Genomic DNA, 23,498 nt, shown 5'->3' on the forward strand with positions numbered 1-23,498 from the left:
AATCATTTCTGGTCAGCTTATACGCACGTGTCATTTCAGGAAACCAGTGTAAGTGTTAAGATAAGCACGTGTGGTGGCATACACAAAGTTTAGGTAAGTATAACTACGCATATGTGTTATTTTGCATATGCAGAAGTGTAGATGAGAGCTTAAATATGAAGTGAGATCAATGTTAATACTTCCTCTTAGTTTGAACTCTGTCAGTTTTCTAAAAAAGTAACGTTTAAACTCTCATGTTGTAGTAGAAAACACTGGAAAACTGGGGCACTGTTTGAAGAGGTAGAGTGCAAAAAGATTGGAATGTCTCTCTTATTTCATTGCATGCCTTTTTTGTGCAGAGCATGGCAAGGCAGAAGTTTTCCATCTGGAGATTATCACTTTGCTTTCCTCCCTGTTTATATCAAGATGAAAAATATCATCTCACTGGACTCTTTTCTGATGATAAGTATAGGAAGCCATGGACTAGAAGTAGGTTCTGTTCTCCTTAAGTTTTAGTTTAGATTTGCAGTGGATTAAAGGAAGAGCTTGTGTTTGTGCATAATATGTTAGGTTTAGTAAAAAATAAAAATGAAGCAGCAGTATGTCAGTTTGTATAGCTCTTGAAGGTAGAGTATGTTCACTGCCTATGTAGAAACAAATGGGTAATGGATATTTATTTGTGCACAGCACCATAAATGAGAGTGACAAACATTAGTATGTAGAGAGCTCTTTCTGTCTGTAGGAAATCTTTCTGTCTGGGCATGTGGTTACAGAAGAAAAGCAGTGATCACAGATAAGTGAAATACTAAATCTGAGAAGTTTGAAGGATTACACTGAGGTTTTGAGATGGAGAAAAACTGGGGATTTCCAAGCATAGAGGGGTGAACATACACATAAAAGTATTTTTATCTTTCTGGTGTGTTTGCTATGCTATTGCTAGTGGAAACCAAAAGCATCGTTTCTTACGTGCATCCTATGTAAAGTTTAGTTAGCCCCTGCAGAGGTTTGATCAATACATAGAATTAAGAGGTACTTTGAAATTTTTTCTGTGTGGTTCTTTTTCTCTCTTTTTATTCCAGTTACTTCAACACAGAACATGATTGATATTTCAGTATTGGACCAATGGAAGACAAGTTTATCTCTTGAGGATTTCCTGGAAAAGTGAGTAAACTTGTCTTAAAAACATACATGATTCCTGTGATACCATTCAGGTACTTTGTGAATCACAAACCAATGATGATAATAGAATATGGAAATTTTTTCTGACAGTAGCAACTGCACATGTGCTGAGCTGCACACTGTAGCAGTCAGCTTCAAGATGTTTTTTTTCACTAAAAGTAGTATTGCGTTTTATGGAGTTCTCCGCTTCCTTATCTCGTTTTTGTAATGGTTGTGTCACCTATTTATGACACTGGAGAATGTCTCTGAAATCCACACATGAACATGAAAATAAACCTTTTTCCCTGCTCCGTCTCTTAAGTCAGTTATGTCTTGCAGCTGTAGATGAAGCTATTTGAAGAAAGGTATTTATAAATCTCAGAAAAAAGTGCAAAAGGCAAGTATAAAAGTCACAGTTGCATTAGAGCAAATGAAGATGGGTGGGTTTATTTTATAATTATATATAAAAAGTCAAAATGTATCAAATGAACTCTGAAATAGAGTTCATTTTAAAACCAGGTTTCCAACACAGCCTTTACAGCATATGTAAGCTATGAAAGAAAATTACGGTACTGTGAAACTAGTAAATTGCGTATATTTCTGCTCTCAAGCAGTCATTGGAATGATAGAAATAGGGAAATTACATTTGTGCTCTAACAGGCCAGTCTAAAATCTATATTACCTTAAAATATGCTCGGAAAAATAGTTGAGAAGGAAATTTGTGGTTAGAGAATGAAGTAATGTTTTACTGAAAATGCCAGCACCAGGTTTGCCAGTACCTTAGAGTGACAGTCTTGTGTGATTTCATGGTGATGCAGACTTTAATTGCATTGCTGTGCACTATTTTTTTTGCATAACCCTCTGCTCATTCATTGTACAGAAATGATCGTGCTTATAGAGTGGATCAGTCCTGTGCAGAGAGTGATGTGTCTGGCTATGAAATTTGGCCTCTGTTGGAGCAAAGGCAAGGTGCTGCTTCTCTGGAAGCGATACTGCATGAAAAGGAAGTGCATAGCTCTTCAAAAATAGTTACTGCAGGAGAAGAAAACCAGAATAAAAAGCACATAATGGGAGGGTTTCTAGAAAAAAAAAATCTTAATTTAAAAGGACAGTTAACTCTCTTGACGTTATTCTGTGTAAATTCATCGATCGGTAGCTAATAATCATAATAGACTCTGGAGAGGCGGTGTTTTCCTAGTATTATGTAGTTTCTGGAGCTTGATTAAGGAATTCGAATGCTACCTGGAGAATTTGCTATAATTTTGGGCAAGTCATTTGAACCCAAAATCTGCAGTTCTCCACTTACTCCTCTTATTTTCTGGAAGACCTAAAGAGTTTGTGTGCTCATTAACTGAAGTGGTTTAGAGAGTACTAGTGCTTTGGCATGGAAAATGCCAAATTCTTTGAAAGACTAGCAGTTCGATGTCTTAGATAGGTAGCCAGCATGAGTATCTTCCTTTTGTTCAGAGAATGCAGACTATAATGTCACCGTTTTCATGGGAATGTTGTGAATGTTGGTGAGTTCATTTTCTGGTTTTTTTCACAGTGTTATTAGAAATATCCAAGATAGTTTATTTGTGTTCAACTGGATTTTGTTTAATGGCCTACAGCCATACGCTTAGTAGAGAAGATAGTAGCATTGAACAATTTGCATTACTCAGTTAAGCAGAATATTTGAAAAAAAAAAAAATTATGATCCCAGCTTTTCCACCCAGCAGGACAAAACTTAGTGTCAATTTTTAAACAGGCTCAAACTCCAGTTAAAAGATTCCTGACATTTCAGTGACTTCCTTTGTAACTTTCAACATTATTTTGATAGGGTTTTTTAATACAACTTCCCCTTTTCTTTGCTGAAAGAGAAAAAGCAACAAATAACTGTGCAATGTTCTCAGGTTTGGTCTATTGGGTCCATAGTACTTGTCTTTGCCTTCTGAATACAATAGTGAGATAAATATTTTATAAGGCTTTGTAGGATAATTGAGTGGGCTTCCTTGTGATGCTTGTGTTCTTTTATTGGGTTGATGGAAAATACAATCTATAGGCTAACAGCCACTCTCCTGCTATCATTTCATGTCTCTGACGTCTTCATCAGACTAACAGATGTTGAAGCGGCTAACTTGTAGCTGTATAGGCCCTCCTTTGCAGTTCATCCTCAGGCCTGCATTACTAAGTGAAGAAATGTCTGAGTACTTTTGAAAGCTTGGATCTGAAGCCCTAACTGTCCCTTATTGCATGAGCTAGAATGAAGGCGCGTTATGTGAAAGCTGGTCTAATTTTACCTGCTGAACTTAAAAGAATGGAAACATAAAAAAGAAAGAAAAATATTGAAGCAAAGAACTGCTTTGCACAGATGAAGACATTTTATTATGCCATAGAAATAGCAAAGTCAAAGTTAAACTAAATTATTTACTTGTTCAGGTTGTGAAAACCAACCTGCCAATGTTGTTTTGGATATGCGTTTTAATAACTTCCCTGGAAATGGACTGGATAACCTCCAGAGGTGCCTCGCCATCTCAACCATTTTGTGATTCTGTGATCCTGTGAACCGGAAGCATTTGGTTATATTTTCAGGTTTTAATTCAGTCCAGCATCTATCAATGTAGCCAGTGCACCATCACTTTTAAAGAAAACTATATAGATTTTTGAGATTTTATGACAAAAAAAGTAATTACAAAATGAATTGCGTCTGGAATTATTTTGCCTCATAAGGAGCTTGAACTATAGGCTTAGATTAATGTTGAAAGCTGCACTGAAGAACAATTGAAACTATGTTCTGCGTATTCAAAAAAATATAAGATCGTATGTAATGTAATCACTTTTGCATCTTCAGAGGGCATTAAATGTGATGAGGATGCTGCAGAACCCATGCAAAGATACCTAAAACATTGTCTAGACTAATAGCAATAACGGAAAGAAACATACGTGAAGAAGTTATTATAAAGACACAGTGCATTTTAGATAACAGTGAGCAATTCAAAAATCAATTAGCTTGCATCTCAAGGGATATGAAATGCCAAGAATGAGGAAGTTTGATTAGGCCTAAGAGCATTTAATATGCTTTTTTCTGTTGCTTTAGCACTGTAGTCGTAATACCTAGATAAATTTCAGGAAAGCAGTGCATGTCCAAGATTCCAGTTACAGAAAAACTGAGATTATTTCAGTTAGTGTAGTTTGAAATATATTTAGTCTGTGTGCCAGTGAAAAATTAATTGGAGTGAGACTGGGAAATAAGGAGCAAGGAGTTAGATTTAAGAGGGAAGGATGAGTTTGTGAGAGAGATGACCCCTGGGAGGAAAGGAGATACAGAAGATAAACTGCCAAATGACTTAAGTGAATAAAACTCCTTGCTAGCTTCAGTACACGAACTTAATTGCCAGGCTGCTTTTGGTGATGGGACTCAACTCCATATTTCAAAGACATGGTTGAAAGTTTTACTTGATGATCTGTCTGTAAAACTGTAGGGAAACTCATTGATTTTAGTGAGGTTGGCCCATGTGTAAGTTGGCACAGTATTATAAGGTTCATGGATCGTCAAAGGCTTATGCCATCTCAAAGTCTGGACACTAATTATCATCAATACTGCATAGTTATTGCTTGTGAACTATAGTACTTGTATTTTCAGAATTAGCTTTTGATCCATACTGCATTGTAAAAAGGTGATTTTTTAAAAGATGTGTAATAGAGATCCCCCCTGTTGCTGCTGAATCATGGTCTATGCTGAAATTCAGAGGTGTACTTGTATACTGATTCCATTTATGAGTCTGACCTCCAGGTGGCTAGCAGATAGCAAGGTTGCATAATACAAAGGATTATTTTAAAAACTTAATAAATTAATAGGATGCATAGTTGAGAAATCAGTGCCTAAAATTAGGCTATTAAGTTCAATAAGTATAAATTAGCAGAAAATTTGAGTTCTTCAGAAATGTCAAAGCTCATCAGAGTCAGTTTATTGTTCCAATCAATTTACATGGATAACATACCATTAACAAGACCACATTTTAATCAACAGTTACAAATATTTTGTCCAGATGCATAATTAGCTGAGGAACATGATTTTTTTTCTGTACTCAAATGATTTGGCTGTTTTTTTTGGCAAGCAGTTTTTTTCCTGACAAATAATAGTAGTATTGAGATTAGTATGAAAAGTGACAGGAAAATGAAATAGTTTTGGTTTTTTCGTTTGTCCTGTCTTTTCCCGGTTGCAGTTACGGCTGCACTTGCAGTTTCTGCTCTGTTTTTGAAACACAGCTCTACACTTAACCGAGCAGCAAATTTTTGTCATAAATGTTATGACATCAAAAGGCTTGATGATTTTTCCAGCCATTGTCCTTTGTTCAACTTAATGCTGGTGGTAAACTTAGAAGCTTTTTCTTGAAGAATTAAACATCTTGTTTGACAGTGGATCTAGTGTACAGTGATAACAACTCTGTAATATCTGATCTTCCTCAGTAAATACAGTCATATCAAAGTTCTTAAGATTACCTTTTGAGACCCATTGATTCACTGAAGAGTCTATGACAGGGCTTTAATTAAAGCTTATATATTGGATTTTTTTCCTCCTTTTTAGGAAACCTATTTCTTCTGTAGAGTTCCATGTTAGTAATGAATTAGCAGAAGTTATCCCAAGTTCAAATCCCTGCTCTCAGACTGACACAGAAGAACCTTTTTTGCTTAAGGAAATTGTTTTTAAGGAAGAACCCACCCAAGAAAATTATTTGAAGACTCACTGCGCCACTGAATTTAAAGAACAATGGCAAGGTAAAGCATTTGATTCACTGTTTTCTAACTTATTATAGAGTTAGCTTGTCAACTTCTGCGATTTTTTGTGCATGACCCATGACTGAAGAGATCATTTGAGTGGTCACAGCCTTTGCAATTGCAAAAGCTATAACCATTAAAGAGATATTTATTCCCTGGAGAAACAGGGGTTGTTTTAACCGTTCAAGATAGTTGCAAGCCAAAAGAAGTTGTAGGCTGATCAAATGTGTGGCAGAAGGTGACAAGAATTTTACAGGAAGTAGATCTTATCAGGCATTGATCAAAATGCTAACAATACCTTGTACCTCAATAAAATTATGTACTAAGGAATGTTCTTTTACCATGTCAAGGAGGAAGAGAAATAAGCAGTTTCTGCTGTGTGGCTGGGATGAACAGATTTAAAGTTGGGCAGATGTCCTATGCGATTTCTGAATTTTTATAATTAGTAGCACCCTGGTGAATATAATGGATTCTGGTCACAGAAAGCAAAATGTTGAGAAGTCTTTGATTCAACTGCATTACGATTTATTATTATGTACTCTTGGGGTTTTTTTCTACCTGTCCATTCTGTTACTTTAGAAAGTAGAAGTAGTGCAATTATTTACTAAGAGCTTTTTTGCACAGTCATGCAAAGGAGGGGTGTGGTTCTTGTAACAATATTGTGGAAGACAACTTTTACTAGGAACACAGTATTATCAATTCAAGTGTATTATAGTTAATAATTGAAAGGCAGTAATCTTAATTCATCTGATTAAGCAATTACCTGGTTTGAGTTTGGGATTTTTTTTGCCATTTGGCGGAAGGTTTCAATAATTAATAAAGCTCTCTATGATGTGTGCTTACAAAGATAATAAAAGTAATTCTGATGCTTTCTCATATCTCAGCTATTGCTTTTGTAGAAATAAACAAGAGGGGTAAATTTCCATGGACAAAAGACTTTGAAAAAAAAAGTATGAATTTCATAATGCATTTTATTTTTTTGAAGTTACAGATTATTATTGTGCTTAAACAAACATAAATAGGCAAGCTAAAGAGACTGGATTTCTTTTTGTAGGGGGGAACATTAAATTATGCACTACTCTGGTGACCAGTCTGTTGATTTAGAAGATCAATAACTATCTTTCCATGTAACTGATGTGTCATTGGCGATCCTTTTTCTCACTTTCTGTTTAGGTTAAAGAAGCAAATGTTAGCAACAATCTGTTGGCTTTAAAGTGAAGTATTAAGTCTAGCAATTTTAAAAGCTTCTGTTACGAAAGGCTTGCATGCTGGTTTGTGTCATTGAGAACCTGCTAATTAATGCCAGCTAGTATGCTAGCAGCACACAACTGATAAGGTTTCGCTAAAGGCAGGAAGATACATACTGAGTGCAAAAACATGGAAATCTAGTGATAGATAAAAATTACTGCAAGTGGAATATTATGGGTGATACCACATAATTATCTAACCTGTATTAAAAAAAGAGAAAGAACAACATGATACAGGATTTGAAGTCATCATTTAAAATGTGTTTTTCTGTTAGAGGAAGTTATGTTTGAATTCTAAATAGCTTGTTTTATTGCTGCAGGAGGTTTTTTTCTAGCGGCTTCTGCATATTAAAATGTTCCATGGTTGTTTCTGTGAATGTAACGCTTTTCTTCCTTCCAGAGAACAAAATCAATTTCTTCAGTCATTTCACTTTTTGAGGATTAGCATAAGGAAAAATGCATATAATGCTAAGTGCTAGAGTATTTAAAGGTTCTTGTTTAAAGCAAAAAAAAATTCAAATGGTTGTGAAGTTTAGTGTAATCGGTTATGCACAGATTTAAAATGTAACTAGTATATTATCCCATCACAGTGGGAGACATTAAGCAAGTTAATAATTGTGACATATGAAGCACATTGAGTGGAAGGGCTAAAAATTTGCTTCAGTTCAGTCAGTAACTGTAGAGTTCCAGTCTTCTTTGCAATTACATTAGATTTATATTAGATTATAAACAAATTCTCAATATTTAGGGTGCTGTTAATATTATAATTATAATATATTAATATATAATTCTGTTTTGCATGTGTCTGTTATGAGAAAGAGTTCGCAGTGGAATGACAACCATCTTTGTACCATTAAGCTGAAGAGCACTAACTTTGCACTAGCACATGATAGCACTGGCAGTGAAACCCCCATTCAAACGTAAACTGAATGTTTGCTCACTGATTGATAAAGTATGAGCAATTGTATCAGAAAAGATGTAAAATTTGTTTATTGGAGAGATTTTAAGCTTTTTAGGCTACTAGAAGCTCAAGTAGCCTCTCCTGAACTGTTCGTTTCATTATGCAGAGGTGTTTTATAACAATGCATTTATTTTTTGGTTGATAGGTTTCTGTATGGGGATCTGTTTGTGTTGACAGAATAAAACTGTTTGGGGGGAACATAATCAGTATCTATCATTTCCAGACAGTAGGAAAGGAGGCTTATTACAGATAAGGAGATATCCATGTGGAAGGGGGATGTGGGAATGAGGTGTGCCTGTTGGTAAACAATAAGTAAGAACAACAGAGAGCTCCATTTTTCATTCCATATGCATTATGTATGTATAGTATCTATGTGTGTTATATTGTAAATATGGCAGATTGCATCAAATAAAGATATGGTTATTGGGTTAATTCTGTCTCATGGGGAGTAGCAGTCTAAATTCAAAAGACTTTTATGTCTATAATGTCATCTTCTTGAAATTGTAAGAAGTTGTAAGCTATTTTTTGGTCTGTTCATGTTGCAAATAAATTCTTTGTTGCTTCAGAATTAGAGGTTTAGATGTGTATAGACAGACTGCCATATTTCTACATTGAAAATTGCACTGGACTAAGTTTCTCAGCCAAACCTACCTCAGAAGTTCATTTGTAGTACTTTACAATTCAAAAAAGGGAAAGAATGGAAAATACCTTTTCTTTTTAACAGGTGTTATATGGGACAAAAAAACCCCCAAAACCATAACTTATTATGTGAATCATTGGAAGTCTAAACTTGAAAACCCTAAAATATGTGAAGTAAAAAGTAGTTATTGGTTTGCTGACATTTACAGCGTTCCAACAATTGCTTAAGAATTCTTATTATTCTGATAATTCTTATTACATTTATATTATCTGTTAATACTTTTTTTATTATTTTTACTCAGATTTATGTATGGAAGAGGAACTTGTTTTTATTGACAATCTTGAAAATTTTCGTAAAAAACTGCCTACTTCATCTGTACTTCTGAGCAGACTACAGCTTTTTTTAGTGAAAGATCCCCTTTTGGATTATGAAGAACAGAATTTAACCGAAGAGAACATTTTCAGGTCTCTACAATCTTTTTTATAGTGTTAAACTTAAATAGTAAGCTGTGTGTAATGCCACTAACATCTTTCGTTGTATGTTAACTTTTTAATTTATATTTGCAACAGGTAAAGAGTTCAGCTTTTCTTCTTAATTATAGAAAAATGAGTAGGATAAAATTTATATGCATTATTTAAGAAAATTGGGAAAATGAAATTAAGTCCTTTTTTTACATTCTGTAGGTGTGAAATGTGCTCAAAATTTTAGTTTTGGAAGACTGAAAAAATGCCAATACTTAAGGAACCTGGCCCTCCCTCAGACGAACTGATTCCCCATCAGTAAATGCTACTAAATTTAGCAGACCAGGATTTTACATATGCTTCCATGTTCTTTCATTCCTCTCAGTCATACAGTTAGTAAATCCATGCCCTGACACTGCTGCACTCTGCTTCTTCAGGTTAAGATATTAATTATTCTTACATTTTTGCCCATTTTCCTATTGCTAGGTTGATAAAGTTTGACTGAATTATGTCAATAATTTGAACAAACTAGTACATTGGAACAGGTATAAGGTATATTCAGTATGTGCCTAGCATTTTTGTAAATACATTCGTCTGTATACACACATTCATGAAGTCTGGCTAAATTTTGCCCTGGTCTATTCATGTCTGGATGACTTGTATAGCTTCCTTTGCACTTGATAGGGTTGCATGATTCACAAGCAAGGCCAAGCAGATTTTAACTGGTTTAACTGCACCTATGTTGGGGTTGTGTGCCTGTGTTTTCAAATACAAGCCATGATCTCACTGTAAGTCTCGGATATGACTACCTGTGAGTACTGTAAATACCCGTCAAAGAGAACATGATCCAAATTCTGCAATGATTGTGCGAAATACCAGTCATAGGAGACAAAAATGCTAGTGTGAACCCTTGCAGAGAGAGCTCTGACCTGCTGATTTGCAGTTTACTTGCAAAGCCACCAGCCTATTCAAGGTGGGAGTCCTTTTCAAGGTAGAGCACAGGTGGAGATGCATTTAGACAAAGAGATACAATTAGACAGACTTCTACTTAAGAAAAAATTCAGTGACCATCTCAAGGTTAGGCATGGAGCAATTTGTACTTTTCAGCCTAAGGTATTCCTCCAGGAAAACAGCAGTGTCGCAGACCGATGAGGAAGCTACTCCCCTAAAAATTATTATAGATTTAGTGCCTGTAATGGCCATGGGGGGCAAGCCTCATGCAAGGTTTACTTTCTGCTTTAAAAATCCTCACCCCTGTTCTCCTTTGTATCCGTTGTTTTACAAGGAAAGTGGTAGCTTCACTGCTGAGTTTTGCTTCTTGGTATTTTAGAAGTTTGTTGGTTTGTTTTAATTAATAGTGAGCACGTTCTGCTATCTTTGGTGCTGAATGATTCCTGGAAACAGAAATGAAAGGTGACAAAAAATAAATAATGTCAATGTTATAGATTACAGAAATTTTGTATAGAGCAGTAAAACTTGACATCAGAAGAAAATTAGGTCTGCAGTTTTGCAGAATGCATTTTTACATGACAGGATTTACGTGTTGAGATGATAAACAATCTTAGTATTGGGCAGGGGGTGTCTGTAACTTTTTTAAGGAAGGTGCCATATAAAGTTATTTTACTCCGCATGTAGTATACTGTTTATTGAAAAATAACTTCAGTTAATTACACAGATTCGTACAGCATGCCTTGGAATCGCTTTCTTAGAAAACCATGGATTTAGCAAAAATAGCTTCTGCTACATACATTTGGTATCAAAGCTACTGCTAAGACTTTCATTCTTAGATACGAACTGATACAAAGAAGTAATTTGCATTATTTTATAATCTTTTAAAGGGAATGTTTGATTTTCCAAAATGATATGCATATGCAAGAGAGTGGAAAGGAATTACAGGAGATTAAAGAGAACTTCTGTACTGCATCTTTAAAAGATGAAGAGGTATCATCATGTCATTTCTTATTAATTATTATATTGGTGATGCTTTTGTATTCTGCGTGTTAGTTCATCTGCAAGTCATTTTACTGAATTCCTTTCATTCTTCTCCAGTATTTGTAGACTTCGTATTTACCAGATTAGAAAACACTGGTATTATTTGTGTTTGTTTACTTCTTGGATGCTGTTGTTCAGAATGTTCACTTTGATCAGCTGTTTCTCCTGGGTTCTGATGTGTCGGCAGTTTTATGTAGGTGCTGCTACACTAAGAACAAAAATGAACCAGAACAGGAAGCACACATGACGTGTGCATGGGAAAGGGAAAGTTCCAACTCATGTTCTGCGATTTGAGGAGCCAGTTTGGCTTCTTTTTTTAAAAGAAGTCAGATCTATTTTTTGCTCCTTTTTTCAAAATTCTAAAAAAAACTTTCAATGAAATAATACTTATTGGAAATGGTAAGTTTAGATCCTCTCTTCAGAATCCACTGACTCAGTTTGAAATACTGTAACACTATTTTTTCCTCTGTATTGAGCAAAGCTTTGTGTATGGTATGTAAATGTCATACAACTTCATTCTTAGAATTCCTTAAATTGGTTTAGAATTAAGCTTTTTCAAGATTTTGAGAAAGCTTTGGCTGTACAGTAACATCAAAAGAAATTCAGTTAACATTCTGTTGCGTTTAATATTTTTCAGTATTTGACATTGCCTCTTCAGTTAGAATTCTGCCATCCCAGCAATGACAGATCAGATTCTGTTAATATTCCATCATACTTGGAGCTGAAAGAGTTGTTAAATGTAGCTCCAGAAACTGTGGCTGATGAAGACATGTGGAAAGAATTGATCAAAGAAGGTGAGGGTTGGTTTTCGTAAATGCTTAACTTGATTTTCATTCCGTTTGCATGCGTTTAACACAATCTAGTTCTTTTATATTCAGTTCACTTATGAATTATATCGCAGCCTATCAAATGAGAATTTCTCTGTATCAGACTACAACCTGTGCTGTACCCAGTTTTCTGAGTATTAGAGATGTCTCCTCAAGTAGCCAAGGGGAAGTAAACTATTTGCCACTTGATTCAATCCATGGTTTTGTTGTAATCTTGGAAACAAGATTCATTATATCCAGTCTACATGAATATAATAATTCAGAGTTATGTTTTCTTACCTGTAATTAAATATACTGTCAGAGATATCCTTAAGAGGATTATATATAGTTCAGTCACACAGTAGAAGTTGCTTGTATTGTATTGTAATTGCAAACACAAAAGCAAATATCCAGAAAAAAAAGAGTTAAGTATTTTCATCAGTAGCAGAAATTTTCTAAATGAGAGTGGCAATTTCTTTAAAGGAATTTAGGGAATGTTATGTAGTGCTTTTATGCTACAGATAATTGCAACTTTATTAACAGTTATAGGATATTGGGTTGATATATCTGACATTACTTTGTGTAGCTGAAAAAAAAAGACAGTGCCTTAGATTTCTTTATTTTTATTTTAAAAAGCCAGTTTGTAATGTTTATGTTAAACAAGAGAGGAAAAACGCTTATTTGATGGACGCAGAGCAGCTCAAAGAAGCAAGGTTCATGTTTCTGAGTGTAAAGAGTGTGTGCTGAATTCTGATGGGGCAGCGGTTTGGAGTAATCCAGTCTCTTATGGAAAATAGGAACAAACTCTTTAAAAGTGTATATTTGACTAACGCAGTTTCACATGCATTTCTCTGATACATTTAGAACATCACAATCTACATACCACCTTCTGAGGTGAATGACCCATCCTCCACTCCAGAAGTTTGAGGGTTTTGTACGTAGACACCAACCTATGCTTTTTTGTTCCATTTTAGTCCTTTTTAGTAACAAAAGAGTCTCCATACACAAAGTCCTGGTAAGCTGCATTTAAGCTGCCTACTTGTTCTGGAAATCATGTCGCTGTAGTCATAAGAATTTTAAATAGTTCAAGTAGTGACTATGCTATATTGCATTTTATTTTCCAGCACCTCTAAGAGATGAGACTGAGCACTGCTCTGATCAGCTACTGCATTTGGGGTTACGAATCATAACTGTAATTTTTCATAACAAGATATTACGGAGATTCAATAAAGGGAGTATTATTAAAAAACTGCTCTGACAAGAAAAAGGAAGAAATGGTTCATTTATGGCACCTTTTAAAATCTGTTTTCAGATGTCAAAGCAGAAATTACATACAAAATAGAAATTTCTGACTACTGTCCCACACCACAAGAAGTTTGCTCCAGTGACAGAGGAAGTACATTGGAATTCTGTGAGTCAGGTAGGAAGATCCACATAAACCGAGAGGTGATATTTAAAATAAATTCTTCAAGTGATTGCCTCCATATTCTGTTCTTGGGAGTTCGTGTCCCATTTGATAAAAGATAAGAACATCTGCTTTGTTTAATCTACTGTTTTGTAGCTGCAACATAAACAGGTGGAAGTGCCATACTCTTTTCAAGAGTTTTAAAAGCTAAACTTTACAATTTCTTCATGTTGCTTCTGTCTGCAAGTGCTGTCTATATCTTTTGCACTTTATTAGCTTTTTAGATGTTTTTTATTTAACAATTTATCTGCACAGAGAGGGCAGAGGAAAGTTAAGGCAGGTTGTGGCATCAAAGAGCACAGTTTAACGTTTGTTGAATTCTTCCATAAATGCTTTTGAACAAGGGTAATAGAGGACAGTTGAGGGAGAAGTACCAATTTTATAGCTTTCAGAGGTTCAAACCTCCTCTGCAGACATTTTGGTTTGTAAAGCGCCCCAGTAACGCTGTGTGATCAAGAAATTAAGTCATGTAGTCACCAGAGCTGTTTTCCACAGAAATGAACAGAAATTACTGAATATTTGCTGAAGTGTACTTAATCCTGTCTCCCCTACACTGGCAACAGGAAATCCTTCAAATGTACCCACCTTCAACAGCTTGGAGTCAGGCATGCTGGTTGCACCACATACCAATGCCAGAGAGGTTTGGTGTCTGACTGTTCAGGCCAATTATCCAACCCCTGTTAAAAGTTCTTCGGTTCCCAGGTGTAATATCTCAAAATAATGGATATTCTTGCCAGCCTTACTGTTTTCACAGCTTTGTGTTGGCTGATTAAGAGAAGCAGAACAATTGCTGTGCTCATGACATTGTGCACCTTTAATTTCATGCAAAAAAAGCCTGCACAAAGAGTGACATTTACAAATGGATGTGATCTGGGCAGAGTGGCAATACTTAAACAAACACATACCTCTCATCCTGATATATATTCTGTCTTGGAAAAAGTCTAATCATTATTGCACTAGACAGGGTCAGTATTTCCTCCAGTGCATGTTCACTTCATAGTTTCCATACTGGATCTATTAAAGTCCTTGAGAAGTTTCCAGTTTTCTCCACACCAAAACCTCTCTTCTTGTCTTAGTTTCAGTATGATTTAAACTGGACTTATGGCTGTCCCCTTTGGGCTAACAGAATCACACTCCTGATACTGTTTTGTGTTGGACTTTTGATGGCAGCAATTGTATCAGCTCAAAGTGTCTGATATAAGAGCTTAAGGCAAACTCATCACATATTCACCCACCAAGACAAAGTTAAACTTGGTTTCCTTCTGGAGATAATTGCCCTGTACGATTAAATCTAATCAAAATCTAGTGAGCAACCAGACAGCTCTTTACCTCTAAAGCTTATGATAAGCAGGAGGACCTTAGGTGCAGTAGATCTGACCAGTTTCAGACCGTCCTCCTGTGCAGAGTAATAACAAGTAGATGGCATCTAATCTAGGATATTGTCCGCTCTTCTGGAGTAGATGAGTGGTGAAACCGTCTTGAACCCCTTAAAACAAAGTGATGGCACTAATCTTTATTGCTGGTTTGTTGGCGTAGCTCTGCTATTGAATCAGGCAAGATTCAATCAGTGTGGCACAGATAGCTTTCATGGTTATTTGAGGTGTTTTTTAGGATTAGTCAGAGCTGTAGAATAAAATTCTGCAGATTTGTACATGCCATGCTAAGACTTTGTTTGTTAATGCAAGTTCTTCTATCAGGCATCAAATTCCAGCAGAAATACCCTACAGTCTTCTTCTGATTAGTTTTGCTATTTATGAGTGGCCGGAAGTAAAATATGTTTGCTTGAACACAGAGAAGAAACAGTCATAAACTAATGTCATTTTCTGCAAATATTGCATTGTCTGCCTTCCCCCCCTGCTATATATGGAGATTTTTTATTGATAAAGGGGTTGAGGAACAAGAGCATTCATCCAGTTATTAATGGTCTGAGAAGCAAAATGACACCCTCAGCGTAGGCAGAGTTTAATTAGCGCAGCATGTCCAAATGTTCCAGTCTCAAATGCAAAACTAACGAGACAAGAACAAATATCAACAGTATTGCTCAAAGAAAAAACATTGTTCTTTATATATATGTCAGGATTTTTTTATGTTCAAGAGAGCAACTCCTCAAAGGAAAAGGAAACTTCAAACGAAAGTGCTATATCTGTTTCTTGTCACAGAAACCGATCTGTAAGCTGAAGTTGACAGCAGAAGATCACTGAGCCCTTTTTGTTCTCAGTAAATGTGAAAGGAACTTTGCTGATTGCACGTCTGTTTCTTTGTAACCGCTTTTATTTACCTTTTTTATTTGACATTATGTACTACAGTTCCCTGGCTTTCTAACACTGTCCTTTATCCTTCCTGCCCTACAATCTGCTTCTTGGGTCAGACAAGGAGCAGCTGCAGGCAGTTGGGCAGGTGGCTGATTCATAGCCTGCTATGTGCCAGTTGGCCGGACAATGTGTGTATTGGGAGTGCAGCTGCTTGCTGCCTGTTGGAATGAATAGGGAATTGTTACGAGTGTTTTTCCATATGGAGGCACTTATTTACTCACAATTTTTCTGGCTGTCAGTTTTCACAGAACAAGAAGTAACTGTGGGTTTTGTGACCTCTACTTTCTGGTCAAGATTAACAAGAAATATTATTAGAAGAATGTCAGAGAGATGAATACCAGGGCAATTTTTTAAACTGTCAATTTTTATGGAATGGTGCCACCATCAATGCAGTTGCAGATTCCTTATTAGAGTTAAATAAAAAGTAATAATCTATTATAATGTCCTTATTTAATGTGATTGGCAAAAAAAAAAAAAAAAAAAGTGAGTTGCAGGAGACTTCAAACACTCTGGGTTTGCTTGTGTGCTCCTTTAAGAAAAAACAAACTGGTGCTGTATTTAATTTCAGAGGTCATCTGTAGAAATTACAGTGAGTACTAGTTCTGATTGAAAGAGTGATTTTGTCTTTAAGATCCTGACTGTCTCTTTCTGAAGTTCCTGAGCCCATTCGTTTGAGTTTTACATCCATCTCAATATTGTCTAAAGTCTCTCTGCCACCTAATTAACTTAATTTATGTGAGAATTACGTAAGAATGCCAAGAGGGGTGAACACTTAATATCAAAACCTTAGCCATGGTACCTGATGATTTTATCATAAAAATCATCTTACATGGCAAGATCACGTAGCCAGAACTACATTACAGAATGAGTAAAGGAATGTGATCTACACTTCATCATATTCAAACTGTCTGGAAATTAAATGTGAAGTATTTGGGTTTTAGTGCTTAAATAGTGAATTGTCCCATGAAAATGTTACGTATTTTAATCTAAAACTTCACAAATGTAAAATTCCTAAGTGTGTGTGTGAGTTTCATTCACAAGTAGCTTTGTGATTTAGATTTCTTTTTTTTTGTTTTGGGTTGGGCTTTATGCAATTTCTAGCTAAATACATTCCATACCTGAAAGATGAAATGGAAGTACCTTTAAGTCCTCCATGCAGACAACAAAGATTGTGGGTTCATTTTCTGTGCCCAGAACTTCAAGAAGAACCTTTTCCTCTTTCTGATAACAGGTAACAAAAAAATTGTAGTAATAAGTCCCGTCATAAATCCTCCAAGTCATAAATCCTCAAAACTAATGGGAAAATAACTTTAGTCTATTTGTGAATTGGTAGTTTTGTTCTGTGAGACAGATGCATATATTTTGTGGTTTGTATGAAAGAGTGAACAGAGTGAAAGGTCCGTGTCTGTGGCTTTTCAAGGGAGCTTGAAAAAGGAAATGACAGTTGCTTCTGTAGACCTCTTTCTCCTGGGGGACTTAAATAGGCTGGAAATCCAATCTCCTTTTATTTGCAGTAGACAACAGTAAATAGGTATATAGTAAGTCTGCATGGGTGTATATGTATATGTATATGTATATGTATATGTATATGTATATATTTATGCATATGGCAAATAGCTTGGTCGAGTAAATATCACCTAAAAAATCTCTGGAAGAGATATATAAAGAAGCTATTGGCTGTATTTTAAGGATATCCTTCAGCAATGGAACACGAGCCTTTCATGCTGACACAGGATCTAGATTGCTTCATCCTTTCCATCTCATCTTATTTTCAAGGCTAGGAAGAACAAGGACCAGAGATTGTGAAACTTCTCTCAGCTTCTTATAGAAGAATTTGTCTGTCTCTTCATCCTGGTTGGGTGGTCTATATCAGACTCCACCATAATATCTGCCTTTTTGGCCTTCCCCCTGATTCCAACCCATAAAAAGTCAGCCCCAGTGTCACCATCATCAACCTCCAGATAATCAAAACTCTCCCTGACATACAGGGCTACCCCACTGCCTTCATTCATTGCCCACCTCTTCTGAAGAGCTTGTAGCCATCCATTGCAGCACTCCAGGTATGGGAGTCATCCCACCATGTTTCCGTGATTGCAACTACATCATAGTTTTCCAGCTCCACAGTGGCTTCCTGCTCTTACTCTTTGTTGCCCATGCTGTGGGTATTGGTGTATATGCAATTCAGTCAGGCTATTGATCCTGCCACCTTTTTGGGTGGAGAAGCCCTAATTAATAGAATCATAGAATGGTTTGAGTTGGAAGAGACCTTAAAGCACATCCCTGGGCAGGGACACATCCCGCTAGATCAGGCTGCTCAAGGCCCCACCCAACCTGGCCTTGAACACTTCCAGGGATGGGGTGTCCACAGCTTCCCTGGCCAACCTGTTCCAGTGCCTCACCACCCTCTGCAATTCCTATGTGACCATTCTCAGGTGCTTACATGGCTCCTCATACATCAACAACCCATATATCTTTGCTGCTGTGTGGATCTCCATCACTTGCTTCCACTGCGATCTAGCACACTGTCATTTATACGTTGGTGTGCTGCCCTCGCTCTTATCTCCAGTGAACCTGGTTTTATCCTTTTCTTCCTTCAAATTTAGTTTAAAGCTCTTTCAATGAGCTCTGCTAACTCCTGTGCAAAGATCCTCTTCCCTCTTTGAGACAGGTGTGCCCTGCCAGTTGCCAGGAGGCCTGTTGTCATGTGAACTGAACCGTGGTCAAAAAAACCCCAAATTCTGCTGGTGATACCAGTCTCAGAGTCAGGTATTGATCTGCTGGCTCTTCCTGTTTATTACTTCATCATTCCCTGCAACTGAAAGAAGAGAGGAGAAGGGAAGGTAGGGGGCAATTCCAGTTGCCTCTCTCTCACACCCCGAGATACTCCTCGCCCTACTCACCTCCTCCTGGAGCTCTGTCACTAAGCATAGGAGTTCCTATGCAAAATGTTAATGAGTGAGTGAATGAATTGATGATCTGAAAATTGAGAGAGGAAGTAGATCTTTAAAAGATAGTTTTCTATGAATCAGAATTCAACAAATAATGATGTTAAATTTCATACCTCAAGTCTTGTTTTATGTTCTTCTTAGTATTTTGATTACAGAGCCCTCTAGGGAATACTCAGAATCTTTGGTATGGCAGTCAGAGAAGTATCGGGATAATATGAGCTCTCTGTTGCTTATTGGTAAGGATTTCTAATTGATCAGTTTCTAATTGATGTTGAAGGATTCTGTGTACGTGAAGAAGATATAGAGAAAAAGGTAGTGTTATTTTACAGAGCATATCTTTTCAGCCATTGAAGTTTATCCAACTAATGTAACCCGCTGAAGTTTGGGTTATCTGATTCTTTTAGTACATATAGAAAGTTACAGTATGGCATCGTAAAAGTTGGTATGTCCTGTATCCTTCTTTGGAGGTAATTTGAATGAAGTAAAAGTTTTGTTTCATTATGAAAATGTTCATCTAACTACTACTAATTATATTCAGTAAGTGTGGTAACTGGTAATCTGTTGAACTCTTTTCTGTGTGCTGCTTTTCCTTAAATAATGTTTCAAAATATGCATCAATCAGTAGAAAAGTACTGTTAATGGAAGAAAATGTTATCACTTGACAAGAGCAGAGTTAATGTTAACCAGCGAAGTACACAGAAACAAAATAAGCTGCAAGCTATTTCTGAGAGCACCAGAATATGTATTACCACTGTTCTTTCATTTTATTTTATTAGCCTTTGTTTATCGGGATTAATTTATGTGTATTGACTTGCTATGTTGTCCAATTAATTTGTACTTTCTCCTACATATAATGTATGCTAGACTCATTACTATTTAAGTAATTTTTTTGAAGTAAGGATTGTCTTAACTCTTTGTAACCTCATGTTACTTGTACACTCAGTAAGTAAAACATACGTGTACTTTCATGACACTAACTGCTTTGATTAATAGAGACTGAGTTATAAAAGAAAGTATAAACAATGTATAAGAGTAGTAGGTCATCAGTTCTTTGGAGCCTTCATTTCCAAATGACACTCTGTTTTCAGGTTTCTAGATTATTAATGTTATACATTGATTTCTGGTTTTGTAGAGCATCAGACCGATAAACTGGCTTATGAGCATCATTCGCTTACAGAACTGAAAGAAATGCTACCAGTTGAGGTAGAAGCACCAATGCTTTGCTCACTAAAGGAGGGCTGGTGGCTTCATTTGCATTTACATCCAATCTCCATAGAAACTTTGGAACAATTAAATATGGATATCAGTAATGCAAACAGTTTGCTTTCTACAGAAGTAGAAACATTCACAAAATTTACAACTTACCAGTTGGAAAGTAAGTATCTTCTTAAAAAAGAGTCATAAAAAGACAACAATAGGTACTTCAACAGAGAATCACACAGTGATGACAGTTACATCCCTCCAAGAATGAAGGAAATGGAAATTTCTTATTCTCAAGAACAAAATGTTTTATAGCGACATGGAGTAGCAGCACTACTGTTATATAATTAAAGTGTACTTTTACAAACTTGTAACAAATTGTAGGAACAAGTATTTGACTGCACAAAGTTATCTTTTCTATGAATGTGCAGAATAAAAGTAGCCTCCACTGGCCATAATATTTTTTAATGAAATAATTTCATGCAGGAGAATTGCTTAAGAAATAGTAATCTTGCATTGGAAATTTTAAATAAAGCAGATATTTGTATAGTTTTATCTGAAGAAGGTCAGTGGAGAGATCGTGTTACAGTGATAATTCTTTATATTGTGATGCTATTTAGAGCTGGGGGGGGGTTGTCCTGGCTGTGGTTTCAAATGTGAACCACTTTTAAACTTCAGATTTTCTCATGGACCACTGTGCAAACTTATAATCAGACTTTTACCAAAAATGCAAAAATTACTTAGAGTTTATTATATAACTATGGACTGACTACAAGGCACCAAGTGTGGCCACAGAGCTCCGAGGACTGGCAGTAACATGATATATTGTGAAATAAATAGACGCTGCTCATGAAAGAACATTTTAACTGAACTTCTTTTTATGTAAAGTGTTCAGCCGCTCTGGTATACAGCAGAAATGAAAGAAATTGCAGTTCTTATGGGGCATATCTAGAGGGAGCAAATTGCTTTACTTCTTTTTTTACCTCTAAAAAAAATCTATTAATCTTTCTTCCTAATGAAATGTGTTACATCCCACTTCCTAGAAATCTAGGACCAGTAAGCACCATGCAGAGATGATGAAAACTTCTCCAAATAGTACCATGGCCTCCTGTTTCTCAGCATGGTATATTTTTACCTAGAACTAGTAGATACAAATTTTCTAAGGGGGGATTCTAATGATCTGGGAAGGCAGGAGGAATAAATATTTTTAGATTTTTTTCTATAATGATCAAAAATAATTTGACTCCAACCAGGAGGATGAAAAGAAAAATCTATGTTGCAGCAGATAAATTAAATGTTATTTTTTAGGATGGCTTGAAGAGAGGAATTCTGTGACAAACCAGGAGCTGCTTTCTGCTGGAAGACATCAGTCAGAGAAAGTAATTAATCTTTGCATGTCACTGCAGACTCAAAGGCAGTGCTTTGCCCCACATATGACTGCTGCGTCATCTGCCAAAATTCACAGTACAAATACATCTGTGGAAGAGCTCAGTGAGGGAAACATAAAAAAGAATAAGATGGAAGAGGCCATTTATTTCTTAAGCCAAGAAAAGAAAACCCTCAAATCCCCTGAATCAGACAGCTGTAAAGATGTGTCTTTTAAGCAAGACAACTCATCTAGTAATCAAAAGCCTGCATCATTTGCACTTGCCACAAAATGGGAGTACGATGATTCTGATCTGAGCAACTTTATCATGCTGAGATCTAAATATACACTCACTCAAAGAGAGGATAAAGATGATGCAAATAGTCCTGGAAAAGGTATGTGGACCAGTCTATGCTGTCATTTTTCCAGGTTTATTTCTGCTCTCTTACACCAGTTTCAGTAGGTGGTAGTTCATGCTATTAGGTTTATAGGGAGAAAAATAATTTTAAGTCAGTGGGAACATTTTTTTTGATCTTTAATGTAGATGAATTTTCTGCTCATTACTTTTTCTTTTTTTTTTTTTTTCCTTTAGGTGTCTTAGGGGATTTTGTTTATTAGGTTTGATTGCAGGGGTGCTTTGTTTTGGAGTTTGGCCTTTTTTGCTGGTGGATATGTTTTTTTATTAAACGTGTGAGTTTATACCTGTTCTGACAAGATATCTATGAATGGCATTTACTCCAGAAGATCTCATGTCCATGTGTTCTTAATGAGAACTCCTAGCCTCCTTGGAGAAATAGTAATTATCAACTGCAGTTACCAAAATAATTGTAGCTATCAAACAGTAATTATCAATACTCTTGCTCTGTAGAAGCAGCATAGCCTAGACAATGAACAAGAGTTTGTGTTCTTCTCTGGAAAGAACCAGCTGAGCTAGTTACCTTGGTGCAAACCTCATGGAGCAATGAGTCAGAACAAGTCTTAGGGAAAACAGAAAGGTGCTGTGCATTAAGCATTGCAGAAATGTAAAACAGCAGAGCAGGAAAAGAAGTAGAAGAAGGTCCTTAATTGATTTTAAAAATAAATATTTGTGATAGATATTGGGAGACAGTGACATATTTTTCAGATTCACTTTTCAGGATAAAGTTGTATTAAAAAACAGTATTTTTTATTTTTTGGACTTGCATGGCAGAATTTTGACAATAACTTTTGTCTATGTTTCAGTTATACATCCCAGCGTGTAAAAAAAATTAATATTGATACATAAAATCCTTCGGCAGTATTTCCTCTAGAATAGTATTGGGATGTTTATTCGTAAGATTATGTAATCTTGTGAAGGAAATTATTTCTTGGTAGAATCGATCTGTTACTGACACTGGCAGACACGCATAAAACTATTCCTTGACCTCAGAGAGCAAGGATCCCAGGTTTAAAGCAGGAGCTAAAGGTACCTGAGCTGAAGTTTTGTGCTACCATCTAGTGAACTCTGAGTAGAACTGCATGTCCTGACAAGAATTCCAAATGCATTGAAAGGCAAGCAGTGTTACATTTATGCATAGCCTTACGGAGGTTTAAGTTGAATGCAGTTTAGAATAGGTTTGCAGGTAGGACCCAGTGTTGCAAATCAGTTGTGCTCGATACATAGAGAACCCATTAAAATGTATAGGTCTTAACCACATTTATGTAGAAATTATGTAAACTGCTGTATACTTTTTGTAATAATTAAAAGCTTTTATTGAGGGTCATTCTAAATTTACATAAAATTAAGAAATTCCAGCAGTGTTTGTAAGGCTCTTTCTCTTTAGGCTTTGTTGCTTGGCTTATTTTTTAAAGATGATTTTGCATATAATATTTAGTCTGGAAAATACACAGAAGGAAGTAGTAGGAACAGTTCATTGATCTGATTTTGAACGCTGTATAGCTTTTCAAAATTAGGAAAGTTTTTTTTATTAACTTAACTAGAAAAGAAATATTTTTCTTCTCTTTCTGCCTCTGTATGATCAGTTTGTTTTTTGAAAAAAACTGCTGCTCTTAACTAGAAAAAGTCAGCAGTATTTAGGAGTCACATATTCGGCCAGAACCCACTCAAGAAATAAAGAGGTAGAGCTGCCAAAGAAAGCCTTGTGGTTAGAAGCAGTAGCTCAGGCATCAGCATTTATAAGGAAGAAGGGAAGGAGACTTGGCATTACTAATAAATTGCAAAACACA

General features: G+C 36.0%; 1 protein-coding gene across 1 annotated transcript in view; it reads left to right on the forward strand.

Annotated features, from left to right (window-relative positions):
* Positions 1 to 1,010: 1,010 nt before the first annotated feature.
* SHOC1 (shortage in chiasmata 1) overlaps positions 1,011 to 23,498 on the forward strand; it is a 50,186-nt gene continuing 27,698 nt past the window's right edge. The window contains exons 1-10 of the mRNA XM_054054032.1: positions 1,011 to 1,140; positions 5,705 to 5,895; positions 9,045 to 9,207; positions 11,043 to 11,145; positions 11,834 to 11,990; positions 13,315 to 13,422; positions 16,881 to 17,010; positions 18,869 to 18,963; positions 19,860 to 20,102; positions 21,236 to 21,688. Of these exons, the coding sequence (XP_053910007.1) occupies positions 1,076 to 1,140; positions 5,705 to 5,895; positions 9,045 to 9,207; positions 11,043 to 11,145; positions 11,834 to 11,990; positions 13,315 to 13,422; positions 16,881 to 17,010; positions 18,869 to 18,963; positions 19,860 to 20,102; positions 21,236 to 21,688 (1,708 nt within the window). The 5' untranslated portion in view covers positions 1,011 to 1,075. The remainder of the gene's footprint in view (positions 1,141 to 5,704; positions 5,896 to 9,044; positions 9,208 to 11,042; positions 11,146 to 11,833; positions 11,991 to 13,314; positions 13,423 to 16,880; positions 17,011 to 18,868; positions 18,964 to 19,859; positions 20,103 to 21,235; positions 21,689 to 23,498) is intronic.

This window comes from Cuculus canorus, chromosome Z (genome assembly GCF_017976375.1).
Source record: "Cuculus canorus isolate bCucCan1 chromosome Z, bCucCan1.pri, whole genome shotgun sequence".
Lineage (NCBI taxonomy): Eukaryota > Metazoa > Chordata > Aves > Cuculiformes > Cuculidae > Cuculus > Cuculus canorus.